Source organism: Gallus gallus, chromosome 17 (genome assembly GCF_016699485.2).
Source record: "Gallus gallus isolate bGalGal1 chromosome 17, bGalGal1.mat.broiler.GRCg7b, whole genome shotgun sequence".
Lineage (NCBI taxonomy): Eukaryota > Metazoa > Chordata > Aves > Galliformes > Phasianidae > Gallus > Gallus gallus.
Window position 1 is genome coordinate 8,838,158 of NC_052548.1, and position 16,798 is coordinate 8,854,955.

Here is a 16,798-nt window from a genome sequence, read left to right on the forward strand (position 1 = left end):
GCTCAACCCTGCCCCCAAATCAGCTGTATGAACACAGCTGTGTGCAGGACAAGGGCAGGGCAGGAGGCGCTGTGCTGGGGACACCAGGCAGGAACGCTCAGCCTGTGCCCCACTGCAGGAAGGGCTGCAGAAATCTGCAAAACAGGGAAGAAATCTGTGGGGTTCTACTGGGGAGGACACTGCAATATAACCATAAACCCCATATTGCAGGAGTTCATCCGCTCATCAGCACCTGAGGGATGCTGCAGTTCCTCTCCAACCCCATTCAGCACACGGGGTGCCCATCCTCTGGCTGCAACCATTCTGCACCACCCCACAGCCACACCACTGCTCTCAATAACGAAAAAAGGTGAAAAACTAGACTGCTGAGAAGCAATAGAACAACATGCTGCGTTCGGTTTGCCTTCTTTGTTTTGCAACATTGGGGATTGACACTCAGGAATCGGCTCCGATAATTGCTTCTGCTGATGAATCTGGATTGTTTAATTAGAGCCTGCGCATGGAGCTCAGCGCTGATGGGCAATCACCAATTTGCTGCAAGGACCTGGCTCCTTCCCATGGGGCTGAGCATGGCTCCCCATGCTGGGAACCACTCTGCTTTGCAGGCACGGCCCGCCAGCCCCGGTGCCAAGAGCAGCGCTGTGCCCTGGTGCCACCCTAGCACTGCTCTTGGCACCCAGGGCCGCTCGCGCTCCCAGCACCACATGCACGCATGCACGGCACTTACTGCGAGAAGGAGGAATCCATGCTGAAATCCTCGGCGTGGGGCCTATGGGTGAGAGCATCACAGGAGGTGAGGGCGGTGCAGCACAGCGCGGGCAGCTGTGGGGGGGACCAGCAGGGCTGGCACTGAGCCCCAGGAATGCGCTGCCACGGTGACGTCCCCTCCTTGGGCACCCAGAGATGCTTTGTGGTGCCTCTCCTAAGGGCTCAGCTCCACACAAACACGTTTCTTTATGCTGTTGGGGATTTTCTCTATGCTTTTTTGGGGGTTTTCTTTGATGAGTCTCACAAACTGCTCCATCTCGAATTCAATTTCACACTTTCTGCAAAGAAATTACATTCTGCGAGGTGCTGCTTGGGGTGCTTCTAGGAACCACGTGCACCTTTGGAGAGCTCATTCTGCACTCACAACTGACGACCATAAAAATGCAAATGAAATAAACAGAAGGAAGGATGAGGGTATGTGGGGCGTCAATGTTATGGGGGATGGCAAACAAATGAGGGCAGTGGGATGCAGAGAGAGGGCCCTGGGGCAGCCCCAGGCCACCCCAGCACTGCCTGGCTTCATGCTGGCATCTCCTGGTGCTCCCTGGTCCCAGCACCAGCACAAGCACAGAGGAGTCTGAAATGTGCAGTAAAGCACTCTGGTATATTTCAAACCATATAACAGCAATAAATTCTCATTTCAATTGAAACACATGTCCAAAAGAAAGCCATCTCATCCCCCATCTACCCAGAGATCAGAGCAGCCTCCCTGTGACACCATTCTGTTTGCTGCTCCTCTGTCATTACCCATCTGACACACACCCTGCGCTGAAACGCCTGTGGGGACGCCCAGTGTCCCCATGGCACACAGAGCAATGTCAGCAGGCAGCAATGGGCCCAGAGCTGCAGGGGCTTGGTGCAGGTGGGATGTGTGCTGTGTTGCCACGCCAGCAGTGGGGATCTTTCTTAGCATTATAGATGGTTGGGTTGGAGAGGACCGAAATGATCATCCAGTTCCAACCCCCTGCTGCAGGCAGGGTTGCCAACCACCACATCAGGCACCAGACCATGTTCCCCAGTGCCCCGTCCAGCAGTTTGGCACGTGGTGATGCCCAATGCACCCACATGTCTCCAAAATCCCCTAAAAGGCAGTTGAGCAAAGCCGAGAGAGGTGCTGGGTCACAAACTGAATGACAGCTTGCAAACTTTCTGATTCTTAATCTGCAAAACCTGCACAGGACACTTTGGGGTGGGCAGTCCCAGCCAATAAGCTCTGTGCCAGCCAGCCCCGATCCCTGCAGAAAATGAGATTAACCACAGCAGCAAGAACTGCCCGAGGCTCCTGCTCACACTTGGCTTTCCACAGCATCCATCCATGCCTCACAGACACATTATGGGCAAGAAACAGCAAGTGATTTGGTTTTCTCCTAATGCACAGCAGCTGGTGGCCGATGGTAAGAGGGCAGAGTGAGCAGAGCTCCTGCAGACACAGCCCTGCACACCAGCTGCTGTGGGGCACTGCACTTCACGGTCCCTCACACTCCTCTCACTCTGCAGCTGTGGTCTCAGAGTGGGGTGTGGAGCTGCAGCCCCAAAAAGGCCCCGCAATGAGGGCCCTGGCCGATGGGCAGCCCCAGCGCTCCCAGCTCTGCCTGCCTGGTGCCACGGATGAAGCACTGCAGTTTGTGAAGAAAACTAAAATCCACTCCAATTCCCAACTGGGAAAGGATTGTTTTCCAGACATCAACAAGTTTTTAAGAGTTGGTGGGTTCTGCTCACTACAGAACAGGGGAAAGGACGGGCAGACGGACTTACAGCCACAGCATCGCTTCCACAGGCACAGAGCCGGGCAGGAGGAAGGGATGTGCCCCTGTGGGTGAGGGCTGCGAGGGGCTGCGGCCACCCCAGGATGTGACAAAGGGAGCAGCCAGGCTGGTGGCATCCTGCATTGCAGAGCAGCAAAGGCACAGAGCAAGGAGAGGCGCAGCAAAGAAAAGAAACTTCACAGCTTCAGACAGCTCTGACATCTGCAAGCTGCAGCCCCTGACAAAGGGTAGGGCTTTCTTCTAAGGGGAAGACACAATGGCAGGTTTATTATTAGAACAGAAGACAACTAATGAGGCTTGCTTATGTACAAGAGTACATACCTGCCCACCCACACTGCACTGCACAGCCCCCTCTGCAGCACCCAGCTTGGGCTGCACACTCCAACTGTGCCCCAGCCAGGGCACCCCGCTGCCACTCTCTGCTGTTCTGTCATTTTCTGGGAAGTATTTTGATCAATGAAGAGGATTAAGATTCACTTCTGGCTGTGCACTTCTCAGTCAGTTGAAGCAAAGGATCCCTGCCTCGAGTGGGGGGCCCTGGAGCCACCAGAGCTCAAAGTGCTTTCCCACCAGCGCCACACTTCAGGGTGTTCAACCACTGCCTGCCGGGCTGGGGCACCTGGGGCTGAAGGAACCCCCAATCTCAGTGTGTCTGTGCTCATAGGGAGAGCACAGGGTACACCAGAAGGGCAGAGCCAACCATGAGGGGTGGCTACTGGGGAAGGGTCCCCAAAGCAGCACACATCTACAAAGACAAGAGTTACACCACGGTTCTTACCATATTGACAGTGAGAAACTCATCTACAAAAATAGCCTGATGTGAGAAGGACAGATGGGAGGAGACGAAAAAGGAAAGTAAAGAGGGGGAGAAAGAGCAACAAAGAGGAAGGGAGAAGCGAGCAGCACGGGCAGCGTCTGGCCAACGATGTGTGCAGGGTGGGATGGGGCAGCCTCACGGCTCACAGTGCACTCAGAGCCCTGGGATGGGGACCCAAAGGAGGGGCTGGGGCTTGGAAACTGCAGTGCCTCAAATGCAGCCCATTGAGCCATATGTGCTGCCTGCCCTTACCTTGCAGGAATGCTGAGCTCACAGATCAGCCGCTTCCACGGGAGTGATGCTGAAGCCCCGCAAACCATTGGGCTCTGATGGGAATGAAGGACTAAAAATAAGCAGGGCTAACACACAAGCACACGTTTGGAGCGTGGGCTCCTGATGCTTGGCACCTGCAGCTCAGCACCAATGTAGGGCATGGAGTGGGAGGGGGCAGCTCCCTGCTGAGCGTGGGGGGTTCTGCAAGATGGGGAGCACAGCATGAGACCAAAACCCAACCTAACCCTGCAGGAGGGAACTGGAGGACACAGTGACATGGGGAGTCCCGCTCCCAGCACAGCCAAAAGTCCCTGCTGCACCTTAATAGGTCCAATCCCTCCCTAACTCGTAAGCAAAGCTCTGGGGAGTGAGCTGGGCACCTTTTCAGGCCATCTTCATTACAGCTGGCAGCAGCACAGCTCTGCGCTGCATGAAGGAAATGTGCAAAACATTGCTCTTGGCTCATTGACCTCTATCCCAGTGAATTCAGTGTTCAGCTGCAGGTAGAATGTGCACCTGGGACTTGCTGTGGAGACCAGCACTGAGAAACCCAAACACAACAACCCCAACAACAGCTCCAGCAGCACCAGGGCTCAGAGCAGACCGTGCATCAGAGCATCAGGCTGTAAGCACACATCCAACAGGATGAGCTTGCTAATGCCTGGTGGCCCCCTGGGGGAGCAGCCATTGATTAGTCAGAAATTAAATTTTCAAACACGTTTGGGTGGTTTTGATGCTCTCTGAAGTGCTCTTCATTCAACAAGCACTGGGCCCACCAGTGTGCTGCTGTTTCTCACCCATTGCCACTCAGCTTCCAGCCCGCACTGTGCCGTGGATGGAGCAAAGCCCCATGTATTGGTGCCAGAACCACCTCCAGCCACCAGACAAGGAGGGGCTGGGAGTGGGACCGTGGAGCCTGAGGATGGGGAAGTGAGGGAACAAAGTGATTGTTGCCTTCAGCCACTGAGTGCAAGGCAAGAGGGAGCCCACTCCTCCCCAGAGTGAAAGGACAGAGGGAGCAGTCATGAGATGCAGCAAGGGGAAGCCTGACTGGATATGAAGAAGAAATATTCACCCTGAGCAACGAAGCACTACAATAGGCACGTGGAGAGGCCGGGAAAGCTCCATCCTGGGAGATTCCCAAAGCTTAGCAGGACCAGCCTCAGTCAACCTGATCCAATCTCACTCAACTTTAAAGTTCATTCTATCTGAGAAAGAGGTTCCTCCAGCCATCCCTTCCAACCTAAACCAGCCCACAACTCCAATGTTCTCCATCAAACCATCTCAGCACCACAAGGTTTCACGTGGCAGCACTCCTGGATCTGCAGCCCCAATTCCTGCTCCTGCAATTCCCAAAGCAGTGGTAGAGCAGCTCACCCTGGGTCAGATCACAGCTCCATGGCACGTGGTTCCTTCCCGCAGCTCAGGGCTGGCTGTGCCCCTCCAGTCTGTAGGGAGCGATCCCAGGCTCTGGGGAGGACAGGCAGTGCTGCCAGCCTTGCAGCAAACCCCCCCTCCCCAAGGTTTTTGGGCAGGTCTTCAAACCCAGATCCATTACGGGGATGTTTGCTGTCCCCTAAGAATATCAGTTTGCCTCCGGATGCAGAGCGGCCAGAAGTTCCCCTACTGCGTAAACAGGACACAGTTATCCTGTAAAAATGTTTTTTTAAATAAGAACGCAACAGAACGTCTGCACGTCCGGTGCTGCAGAGAGATCAACAGCCCCCAAGGTGAGATCCGAGCACAGATATTTACATGTCCACACTGCCAGCAGCTTCCTCCCAAACACAGCCCTCAGCCTGCACCACTGCAGTGCTCCGCGGAGAGCTCAGCTCAGAAATCGACTTTTCTGTGATTTGTTCCACCTCAACACCTTCTCCTCCCAAAGTCTTCCCCCAGCACCATCCCTCCCTCTTATGGGAGCGAGCTCCCCATATCATGCTCCCTTTGGAGTGGGGTGCAGGGCAGCCGTGAGCATCACGCAGCTTCCTACTGTGCAGAGCTGCAGGGCTGCTCGGTCACTTCCAAACCACAGCAGAGCTGTTCTCCTGCTGAAACCAAGAGCCACTAAAAGCCCTGAGAGGCTGCAGTGACTAAGAGACAGAGTAAAAGGCAAATAAAGTAGGCGAGAATAAACTTCACTGGCTTCAGCCGCCTGGAGAACTGATTTGCATCACTGGGAACATCCTGTAACACAGCATCTGCTTCCACCATCGCCTCGCATCTCACCCCAAAGTCCCAGTAACAACCATCGCTGCTAACGTGGTAATGCTGCTTGTCTGGCTCGGAAGGAGACAGAGCATCTCTGACACACTATCCATAATTTCAAAGCAATCTTCCCTCCTTTGTCTCTTGCATAGGCAATGAAGTACAAGCACATCAACCGTTGTTATCACCAACTCCATCACCGAGGGGAGCACAGCAGTCGCAGGATTCAGGCTCTGCAGGCAGCTCATGGGAATCTGGGAGCAGTGCAGAGCATTGCCAGGAACTTCACCTCCCGCCAGCAGCGTCCAAGCCACCAGTTCCTTACAGCAAGGCTGCAGCAAAACCCATGAAATTCCAATGAAACCCGGGGAACTGGGTTCAATCGTGTATTATCTGCAGCCCGGAGGCACCCGCTGTGCTTCGCTCTCTCAGCCTTCTGGCCCAGGTCCACTAACAACTGCAGCTCTGTGGCTTTTGGACATTGCCCCCCTCGGCCCCGGATCCATCCCTGCCTTCCAGCACCGCTCCTTGTGCCACAATCCCTGCCAAGAGACACAGGAGCCAGCCCTGGGGACAGAGCTCCTGCTCCTGGGCTGAGCCCACCAAGCCCCTCTTGCATGCTCCACCCCATCAGGTTGGGATGGGTTTGGAGGAGCCCCCCGGCCACAGGTATGAGCCTCTCCTCAGCTCCAGCACCTCTGGGCGTGCTGAGGGGAAACCAGCAGTGCCTGGGAGCTGGAGGGAAGGAAGTGATCTCTCCCCGGGGCTCTGCTAACAGCAGGGCTCAGTCCCCAGAATGGGTCAATCCTTCTGAAAACAAGGCATAAGACCAGAGCAAACCAATCTGCCCTGGGAGTAGAGGAGATGCAGATTGCTCGGCAAAGCGTGATGACACCTCCCAAGGCTCAGGGATGCAGTTCCAATGTACCTGCCCAATGCCCATTTGCAGCTTCCCATACATATGCAGCCTTCCACACCCGTAAGCCCCAGCTCATGAAATCAGAAGGCAACGATTCACAAGATCCAAGAGTCCGCCTGCCGGAAGACCAACCATGGTGCCATCGCCCATCACACGAAGACCTGAGCTCTGCAGGCACATCAGGACTCTGCCTCCCAGACCCGGAGACCAAAGCATGTGCCCTCCACACACCTCCTCGCCTCCCCAATGGGCACCGCACCGCTCAGCCACACCTGCTGCCTGCACTCCCCCGGCCCACCCGGCAGCTGCATGAAGGTCCCAACGCTGAGGTGGTGAATTCCTGCCAGCCTGGAGCCAGCCAAGTAAAATTCACCATGAGCAGAAGCTTTCCTACTGTGCTAATTTGCGCTGGAAACCAGAGCTAGAAGCAGCACCAAATCGCATCCTAGGAGATACACAGCACACAGTCACAAGTGAGGCAGATTTTGCTGAGAGAGAAGAGAGCATGGATGGGCTGAAATGCTGAAGAGATGACAGAAAGAAAATAAACAGAACCAGAACTGAACTCCTGACACATGCCTCCTCTTGTCACTGAGGAGGTCTAGCTTCTTCTGAAGCATGGTGCAGTGTGAAACCATTTCCACCCTCCTGGAAAACAGCACATTTTTCTCCTGTGCATACCAGCCGTGTGCTTGCAGAGAGGATGCAGCATTTCCTAGGGCTGCCTTTTTTTTTTTTTTCTGTTGTAAATAAATCATTCCTCAGAAAGGGGACCATCAAGCATCACTGCAAACATGGTGCTTATATACAGTGCTTACTGTGGTGCTAGCGGTGCAAATAAGCTTTGGTCTCGTACTGCACAGAGAAGGTGCAGCACAAGTTAGCAGCATCATGTAGCAGCCTTACTGTCTCAGAGCTGCCATTCAGACATGCTTTCGGCAAACAAAAAAATAAAAATAAAAATAAAAATAAATAAACCAATGAGGAATACTTATAAAAAATTCAAAGGAAGTGGTTTTCTTCTGCTCCAGCTATCTGTTTCATAATGGAACTTCAGAGCTGGCGTGGCTCTTCCACACACACAGCTATCAGAAGGATTTCACCCACCACCCCTCCAGCCCCTGGTGGCACGAATCCTTTCCCTCTTATTTAAAAGACAAAGCATGCCCCCCTGCTTCCCAAGCCCACGCACCACTGCAGCCCCGCAGTACCTCTGTCCGACATCGCTCCCCAAGGAGCCCATCCTCCGTGCTGGCAGCAAGGGGCTCACCCCACGGACATCTTCTGTCGTTGCTGGTGGGACAGTTTTCACATGCGAGTTGCTCTCTGAAGGGGAATTCTTCAGCTTGGCTCTCGCCATCCTGTGAGCCTGGGCTGCCTCTGTGACTTCCTCCTCTTTCCCCCCTGAACTCTCCCGTACATAGCAATCCTCACTGCATCCAGTTTAGAGCTGTCGGCACGTACCATCTCCTTTCTTCTCCTTTCTCCCCACTCACAGCTGCTCAGTGGAACAATCCTGCCCTGCACATTTATTTTGGTAGTGAGGGGAGTCAAGGCAAACTCTCTGGCCTTGCTGCTGCAACGGATTTGGTGCAAAATGACTAAGAAAGCCTTCGCCGTGCAGAAATCTCCAAAACGGCTTTGTTCAGTAAATAATGTAATTGTCTTGGCTGCCTCCTTTAAAAAACAAATGCTCGCATTATGCTTATCACCACAGGCAGGGCAGGGGATAAGGGATTATTTTTTCCCCATCCCTGTTTTTCTGTAGAGACATGAGGGGGAGGAAGCTATTTCATCTTATCGCTCTGTGTAAAGAGCAGCGTGAGGACTGAATGCCAGGGAACAGACTCAGCACGCTTGGCTCATGGACACAAAGCAGCAGAACAAGGCCCCCTCCTGAATGCACACGCTGCAAACTGAGCAGAGGGGAACTCATCACTGCCTCACTCTGAGCTGCCATCTCCACCCAGTGCTCTATCCCTGCCCACCTGGCTGTGCCAAAACAGCCCATCCTCACACCACCCAGCTTGGTCAGTTCAGGTGAGCACAAAAGCTGCTGATCCATCAATGCTCTTGGCATCGATTTGTCAGGGTGTCAAACAGAGCAGGGAATTCATTATGGCCAAGGAAGCCCGAAGCAGGAGATAATTCCACGAGTCCCCCAGTGCACAAGTGGCTCCGAAAGATGGGGCCATGCACCCCACCATCTTTCTGGGGATGCTGCCAGCCCGTGGCTGTTCTGCTCGTGCCCGATGGCTGCGCCCAACAAGGAGCATTGCTGCGGGATGCGGCAGTGCCAGGGAGGGCAGAGACCCGAGTGTCGCTGGGACGGCGGCTCAGAACCACGGACAGAGGCAGCCGGCATTGCCCCATGGAGTACCCCCAAACCACTGCACCAACACCCCAAAACCAACCCCCATACTGCCCTCAACCACGCCAACAGCGTCTCAAAACCACCCCACAGCACCCCAACACTTCCTGATGGAGTACCCCAAAACCACCCCATAGAACACCCTCAAACCACCCCGCTGCTGATCCAGGAGAAGAAACCAAGTCCCTGTTTCCTGTTAACAAAATCCATGTTTCCCTACTCAGAGTGTAATTTCTTAATGGGATTTCGCCGTAAGACATACTTTACTGCAGCATTTTGAAATGGTAGATGGATAAAAACCCGCAGCCCATTTACCAGTGTGCCAGCTTTTTGAGCACGTTTAATTTCTCCTTTTGCCTCAAAATGATTCATCAGATCAATACGTTTGTTTCCTAACAGAGCCATTCCTGTCTGCTCCATGGTTTGCTTCAGCCTCGTCTCCAGTTATTGCTCGGGATCTGTACACCCCGGTGCATTGTTCCCATGCCCAGCTGTAAGTGCTGCCACCAGCCCCATGGACCGGCGCCATGCCTGCAGAGCCCTGATGGACAAGAATCACCAGGGCTGGGGCAGTCAGCTCTTTCCCGTGGGAAATGATTCAGAAATTCTAACTCATATTGTATTCCTAATTCCAGAAGAATATTAACTTCAGGGGAGATGTTTGATGCACAAAGTGGCTTACGCATAAATCATGATCTCAGCAGTAATGCCATCAAGCAGCAGCACTGAGCAAAAGAGGTATTAGGGAAAGGTTTGGGGAGTTTTAATATAAAATGTGAAGTCTCCCGTTGTACTTTTGGTGTACAGCACATGACAAAAAATTGCACAAAAAACCCTTCAGGAAACTCAGTTCCCACCTGCGGGAGGCTCTACACGAAGACATCTCTTACGAGAGCACTTGAGCACAAATCAAGGCACAAAGACAGAGGAGAGGGGACCGAAGCAAGGCAGGTCACAAGAAATTGTGTGTGGGGCCACTGCTTTCACCAGGCATTTCCCTTCCAAGGGAGAAAAGAGGTCACCTGGTGCTGAAGCCAGAAGCCAGGCTGTCACGAGGAGAAAAAGCAAAATAAAGCTCTGAGAGGCTGATTGTTGACAGAGCACATTGCTGACTGTAAGAGGGCAAGGGGCTGATTGCACTGGGTGGGCAAAGCAGCCCCTGCTGTAGCTCAGAGTAAAGGGCTGTTACTCAGCAAAATCCATTTAAGACTAATTGCAGATCCCCAGTGCTGGTGATGTCAGTTTATGGCTGTCGTATGCTTACCCAGAACTCAGCCAGTGCAACAGCCAAAATGCATCACTCCGCACATAATGAGCGTGTCCAGAAGGCTCGCTCTTGCTGGGAAGTCGCGTGTTCCTAGAAAGAGCAATGGCTGCAAAGCGTAACCTGAAGCGCTGTGCTGACAGCCCGTGCTTCACTCACAGTGCAAGAAGGCAAATGAGAGCAGCAAACCCTCGTGCATGCAGTGCATCCTCCTTGGGAATGCAGAGAATGAAGGCCAACAGAACACAACCTCCGTGACTTCAGGGTCCAAATAAGAATTGCTCTGGCCCAGAAGTCTTTGCCTGCTAAATGAGTGTCAAACATCTGGCTGCGAGCCAGGAAATCAATGCTTAATTTTAGTTTGAGAACCCATTACAAACTGCTGATTTCTCATTTCAATGCCTGCATTATGCAGAGAGACCATTGCTGTGCTGGGGGCGAGAAATGGCTCGGGATTGCTCAGCAGCCATTGCTGTCATAACAATCTTTCTGAAAATATGATTTAGAACAAAGCAGATTTTTCGTTGGTCTTAACTGGATCCACAGCACCTGCACCGTGGAATATTTTCCTTTCATCTAGTTAGCTTTCAGACCCAACTGCCAAAACTCCTTTTACTTGCTGATCCAACTTATTAATAATAAAGCATGCTATACCCCGCTCTAAGCAGTTGATGAAGCAAGAAGGGTTTTTTTCAAATTCTTCCAGCAAATCAACCTACAATGCTGGGATCGGACCCAGAAGTGGCTGCACACAGAACTTTCTGTAAGAAACACTGATTGAACACCTCTCAAAGCCTTGAAAGTAGTGAGCAGCATCAGCTCTGTGTGGAGGTGCTCTGGGCAGCCAAATGAGGTAACAAAAGGAGTGCACGTTTTGCCCAAAGCCTCCATGCTCAGGGCTGCACCAGCATCTCACCAGAGACTACCGAGACAGCCATGGGGCTGAGAGCTCTGCCTGGCTCTCATCGTAGCCCCATCAATCCCCAAGGGCTGTGGAGCCGCCTGCCCATGCTGTCCCTTCATGTCCCAACCCAAGGGAAAGCGAGGCTCCATACAATCCTACCACTGCCACAAACTCCTCAGCAGACACAGCATTAACTGCATTTCAAGGACCCTACATATTTAACAGCATGTCATCAGCACTTGAGAAAACTTGAGAAAATGGGCAGACACCACCAATTTCATGTGGCTGAGCCATTGGCTGAAGAGTTTCTCAAGAAGCCAACTCGGGTTGGACCTGCTCATTATTCCCCAGGGATGCCCCACATTCCCACAACACAGTCTGCAAACAGCTTTCCAAACCCTGCAATATCTCAAGGTTGCCAGGGTTAGTGTGAACTAACTGGGGCTGCACAGAGCATTGCTCTGCCACCAGCCCTTCTCTTCATCAGTCTGCTGCAAACATCAGCCTTTTCCAGGAGGTTTTGAGATTTTGTTTTATTCCGTTTACCAATTTTTTCTAATGTTCCAAAGGGGAATTAAAACTGCAGAAGACTGAGCTTTTGCTTCCTCGCAAGAATAGTTTTTCCTTTGACGTTTGGTTCAGTTAAAACAACAAATTCATCAAAAAGAAAAAGACAAGTGTTGATGCTTCCTTTTCTCTCCCTATGTAGGATGCATCCCTTCTATCCCCGCAGGATGTCTGTGCTCCTCCTCCTGCAGGCAGGGAGCCCAGCATCTTCCTGGAAGCCCCCAGCAGCTCCCCAGCACCACACCAGCCCAAAGGCAGATCCCCCTGTAGATTTCCAACTATCCAGCCATAGGTGAAGTTGCACTTACTGGTAAGGGCGAAGCCAAAGAGCTTCAGCTCTTATACGAGGAAATGCAACATCAATACATTGATTACTTCAGAACTGCAGAGATATTGGAATGCACAAGAGATGCTCAGGAATCCTCTCCAGACATCAAGGATGTCCACGCTTACTAATAATTAGGCTTAGAAAATAGAGCTCGTATCGATCAATTTAAGAACCTCTCTTAATCCCATTGCCATCTTCGAGGTGAGGGAGCCCTCCCAGCACAGATGGATGGAGAGCTTTCTGGGTGAGAGTGCTCAGTGAGCACCGGGGCTCAGAGGCAAACTACTACACCTCCCTGCAGGGCTGGGAAGGAGGCAGGAGCTGGTTGCAGCACACAGGCAGCATTCAGCACACCAAGCTCCTCACCCCACGCTCCTGTCCCTCTGCTGCAGACTCCTCAACATGGAGCAGCAGAGTGCAGAGGCACTGTGGGGTTCCCCAGGACTTCAGCTTATTTGAGGTGAAGCCATGACTTGGCATCGCTGTGAACAGACCAGCAGCACCAGGCTGCGCACAGCAGGGCAGCAACAGCACAGAGCACTTCAGCGGCTCTTCCCCCGCATTCGCAGTGCGCTGAGGAATTATAGGTCTGCATTTGCATTGCCATCACACCGAGAGGTCCCAGCCCAAACAAACTCTGTTTTCCTGGGTTTGAAGAAAGCACAGAGCAGAAAGCCAAGCCCCTGGGAGGCTGTGCTCTGAACAGAGGAGAGCCCAGCAGGCCAGGAACGAGGGAAGAAAACCCAACCCATGGTGCCCTTCCACGGCATCACTCAGATCATGGGCTCCTGGAGCCCAAAAAACCAGCACTTATGCCAGTGCCATTGCTTCCTGCATAGTGCAGCACCAGGCTGTGAGTGCCAAGGCTGGGAGCAAGAGGAAAGGTAAGCAACAGTGGGATCAGGGAAAAGCAATGCCTGCTCACCAACACCCAGCACACTATCAGCATGTGCACTGCCTTGCACTCACCTTCTCTGGTTATTGGTCCCTTCATGCACTGCTTGTCAGGTTTAATTTCTGAACACAGCAGGACCTCGAGACGCTCCCTGGGAAGTAGTTGGATGCACCTATACCACCACACGCTCTCCTTTGTATCTGAGATGCTTTCCTGACCTTTGTCTTCTTAAAAGCAACGTCATTCATATGAAAAGTTGATTAATTCCATTCGTTATTATTATTCTCACAAATAAAATCCAGCTATTTCCCCTCCCTGTGAGTATGGGGGATAATTGTCTTTATCCTTCTCAGCAAAGCATTTAAGCACCAGGGCTGAGACGCTCTGTACAAAGTGCTAAGTGTTGTTATTAAGCTGTCATTAGAAGCATTTCAGGAAAAGTTCACCAACCGCAGGGATTTCTGTCGTCACAGCAGCTGCCGGGATGGCAGCGCAGCTCAGTGGCTACAGCCAAAAGCAGCAGCCAAGCAGGTTCAAGAACCCACACTGGGGCACAACATTCCCTGTGGGAATGCCCCGTCGCCACATCTTTTGAGAGGGGAGTCACCCCCAGTCCAACCTATGGGGCCAGATCCTGCTTCACTGGGCTCAGGGTGCAGAGAAACCCAATGGTTGTGAGCCTGGAGCAGAGCACCAGGTGTTACACATCCTTCTGCAGCCACCACAACCTTCAATCACTGCTCCCATCCCAGGCAGTGGGCACACAAAAGCACCCGGAGGGTTTGTACGGCATGGGTAGAGCTGCTGGCTGCAGTTCGTTCCCTCTTTGGTCCTTTGGCAACTGCAGAGCCCCCAGAGCAGCTTCACGTAGCCACTACCCGGCAGTGCAGCGTCTGCTGAGCATGAGAGAGTGCTGTAATAAACTGGAGCACTGCGGCTTCGGAGAAGAAGGAGCATTTAGAAAACATGGAGGAGAGCATTTATAGCAGCAGCAAGAGAGCTGGAAATAGAAGGGAGCCTTTGAAGAGCCGGGCTGCTGGAGACAAATGGAAAAATTATGCAAAGTGAGAACACGCAGAGAGCGCACAGGCAGGCTGCAAGCACAGAGGGAGATGGTGTGTCTGGTGGCAGAAGAGCCTCTGATTTCCCTTCCCTTCCCCACTTCCCTGCATTAACGTTTCCAGTGCTGCCAATCCCAAAACGTTCACATGCAGAACAGGGGACGGCGCCTCCAGCACCGCATGGCTGTGCTGTGCAGCTCCACGGCAGGGTGAGGAATGTCCCCTGCCCTTTGTCCCCCACCCCATCCCTCAGCCCTTTTCCCCCCCGGCGGCCGCGGTGCCCGCAGAGCCGCATTTATGTAATGCGGGGCCGTGAGCGCTGCGTGCGCCGAATCCCAGAACTGTCATCACAGCCTTTGCAAACCCATTTTTACCTCCCTAAGTGTGGCTCGTCAGCACCGAGCATGAAAGCTGCAGAACCAGCAGAGGCTGTCGGCTGAAGAAATAGAGCAGACACGAAGGGATGCTGAATAAATATCCCCGCAGAGCTGCCGGCTCCAGGCTCCTCTCTGCGCGGTGTGCTTTACACGCTCAGGAGCGGAGCAATGAGGCCCCGGAGCCCAACAGCGACTTGTGGTCTCTTCTCACATTTTCCTAGCAGAGCCAAAGCCAGGTTAAAACCGCCAGAGGAAAAAGGGCACGTATGGGTGTACCTGTCAGTGCTGCTCAAGTCAGCGAGGAAATTAAAAGCCCCAGGGTAAAATCTAAATATATATCTGCAAGCAAAGCATGAAAACTCTGCAGAGAGCGCAAAGCCAACTGGGCCACTTCCCAGGTGAGCGTGTAGCAGGGTGGCTACCAGCCCTGGCATTTAATGGGAGCAGTGATAAAGCCTCAGTGCACCACCGGGATGCACAGCAAGCTCTGGAAGCGCAGGCACAGCACGTGCCATTAGCCACACTTGGTGGCCTCCCACTGTAATGAACTCTGCGCTGTGTGCATTCATTGCCCCACGCACATCCCACAGCACCACAGCTGCCCCCATGGCCACATCTCACACAACACAGAGGACATCTCTAACACCAGCTGTAAAGCTCTGAGCTGCTCCTGCGTGACCTTTTTTTTTTTTCCCAGCCACTTTGTAATTAAACCATTAAAATTCTAATGAAATGAGCTTTTAAATTGCAAAACAACGTTTGCTGACTAAATGGCCTTAAGTTTCCGCTAAAAATGTGGAGCATTTTAGCAACTGGAAATCTTCTTTGAAGTTTTTTTTTTTGAGGGTTGTTTCTTTTTTTTTAAAAGATGGATCATCAAAGGAGAATCTCAGGCCCTGGGACTCCATCAGCTCCACCGACTGCGTCTCATGGTAATAAGGGCCCCCTCTGTCCCCAGGCTCTCTGGATTGTTCTATGTACCATTTGCCAGACATTTCCCTCTTCTGCCACCATTCATTTTATGATACATTATATAAGAAAGGGAAAATGGCAACTCCCCATACAGACAGATTCACAGCGCGCTGCAGAAATGAGCCATGAACTTCATGGAGTTCTCCGCCTCATCGGGCTGTGTGGGAAGGATGGGAACAAGGGCTGCACCACACCACTGATCTCCAAGTGCATTTCTTATTTTAACCGCACCGAGGACATCCTGCTGCCAATCAATAGCGCATACCACGCTCTGCCACAAAGTGCTCTGACCATGGGGGCTCTCTATTTGCACACACAGCCAAAAGCAGGGATCAACACCAAGGTATTCAAAGGAGAAGACAGGATCCTTGTGAGCTGCTGGCAGTGAGAAGTACCAGCACGAGTAACACAGAGCTCCCTACACGCAGCAATAATGCGATGGAGAGGGGTCTTTGCAGCATTGGGTATATTGGGTTGTTTCCCTTCTCAGTGTTATGACAACAGCTGCTGGTAATAAACCTCTCCACCAGCTCTGGGCAGGCCCTGTGCAAAGAGCCCACGCCAAGTGACAATACTGAGCTGTAAAAGCACTTTGGAGACGAGCAAAGAGCTGGCTGCAGCTCTGCAGGGGGCTCCTGGACCCCGTGGCTCTCTGTGCCCCATCCCTCACCACGTCACGCTCCCGGTGCTCCACAGGTTACCGCTTCCCACAGCAGAGCCCTCCAGCTCACAGCAGCACCGCACGTGGCTCAGCGAAGGCAGCATGAGGACCAGCCCAGCCCAGACTACATTCTTTCTCCTCAAGGAAATGCCTCCTGGTGCCAATGTACCCAGCTGGAACTGAAGGCGCACATATGGGCAGTGATGAGTTTGAGACAAGAAGGGACAGGAGAGTTCACCCTTCTCCCCCTGCATGCCAGCTGGTGGGCGAGCACAGCCATGTACATACGTGTGAGCACGTCAGGCAGCGTGTGTCCCTGTGCCAGGCTGGGAAGACCAATCCAAAGTCACCCGAAGTGGGAACTGAAGTGCCAGAGGAGTCCTCTGCCGTCAGCAACATGGGTGGAACCGCATCACACTGCAATGAAGCACACTCGTCTTCACAGCCCAAGCTCAGAGCGGTGACTAAATAGCTTTGCTGAAGGAATGCCTTTCCAGAGACCAGCTGTAAGTTCTCGCTGAGAAATGCAAGCACCTCCCAAAGCCCTTTCCTCCTGCCTTGAACAAACAGTGTGACTGTGCATTATAAATACCAAGCTACACCAGCACACCAGCGTGCATTGCAATCATTTCAATTAAACTCTTCTC

At 52.7% G+C, this 16,798-nt stretch overlaps 1 protein-coding gene across 14 annotated transcripts in view; it reads right to left on the reverse strand.

Moving 5' to 3' along the window:
- Nucleotides 1–16,798, reverse strand: part of KCNT1 (potassium sodium-activated channel subfamily T member 1) — a 56,958-nt gene that overhangs the window by 20,532 nt on the left and 19,628 nt on the right. For 3 of the 14 annotated variants that reach the window (XM_025156023.3, NM_204562.3, XM_015279314.4), the window contains exons 1-2: nt 7,963–8,209; nt 728–769 (exon numbers count right to left, since the gene is read on the reverse strand). The exons of 9 other annotated variants lie outside the window; for them this stretch is intronic. In XM_025156023.3, the coding sequence (XP_025011791.1) occupies nt 728–769; nt 7,963–8,111 (191 nt within the window). In that variant the 5' untranslated portion in view covers nt 8,112–8,209. Of the gene's footprint in view, nt 1–727; nt 823–7,962; nt 8,210–16,798 lie in introns of those variants that run through there. 2 more of the 14 variants (XM_040648940.2, XM_015279315.4) reach the window with 2 other exon arrangements.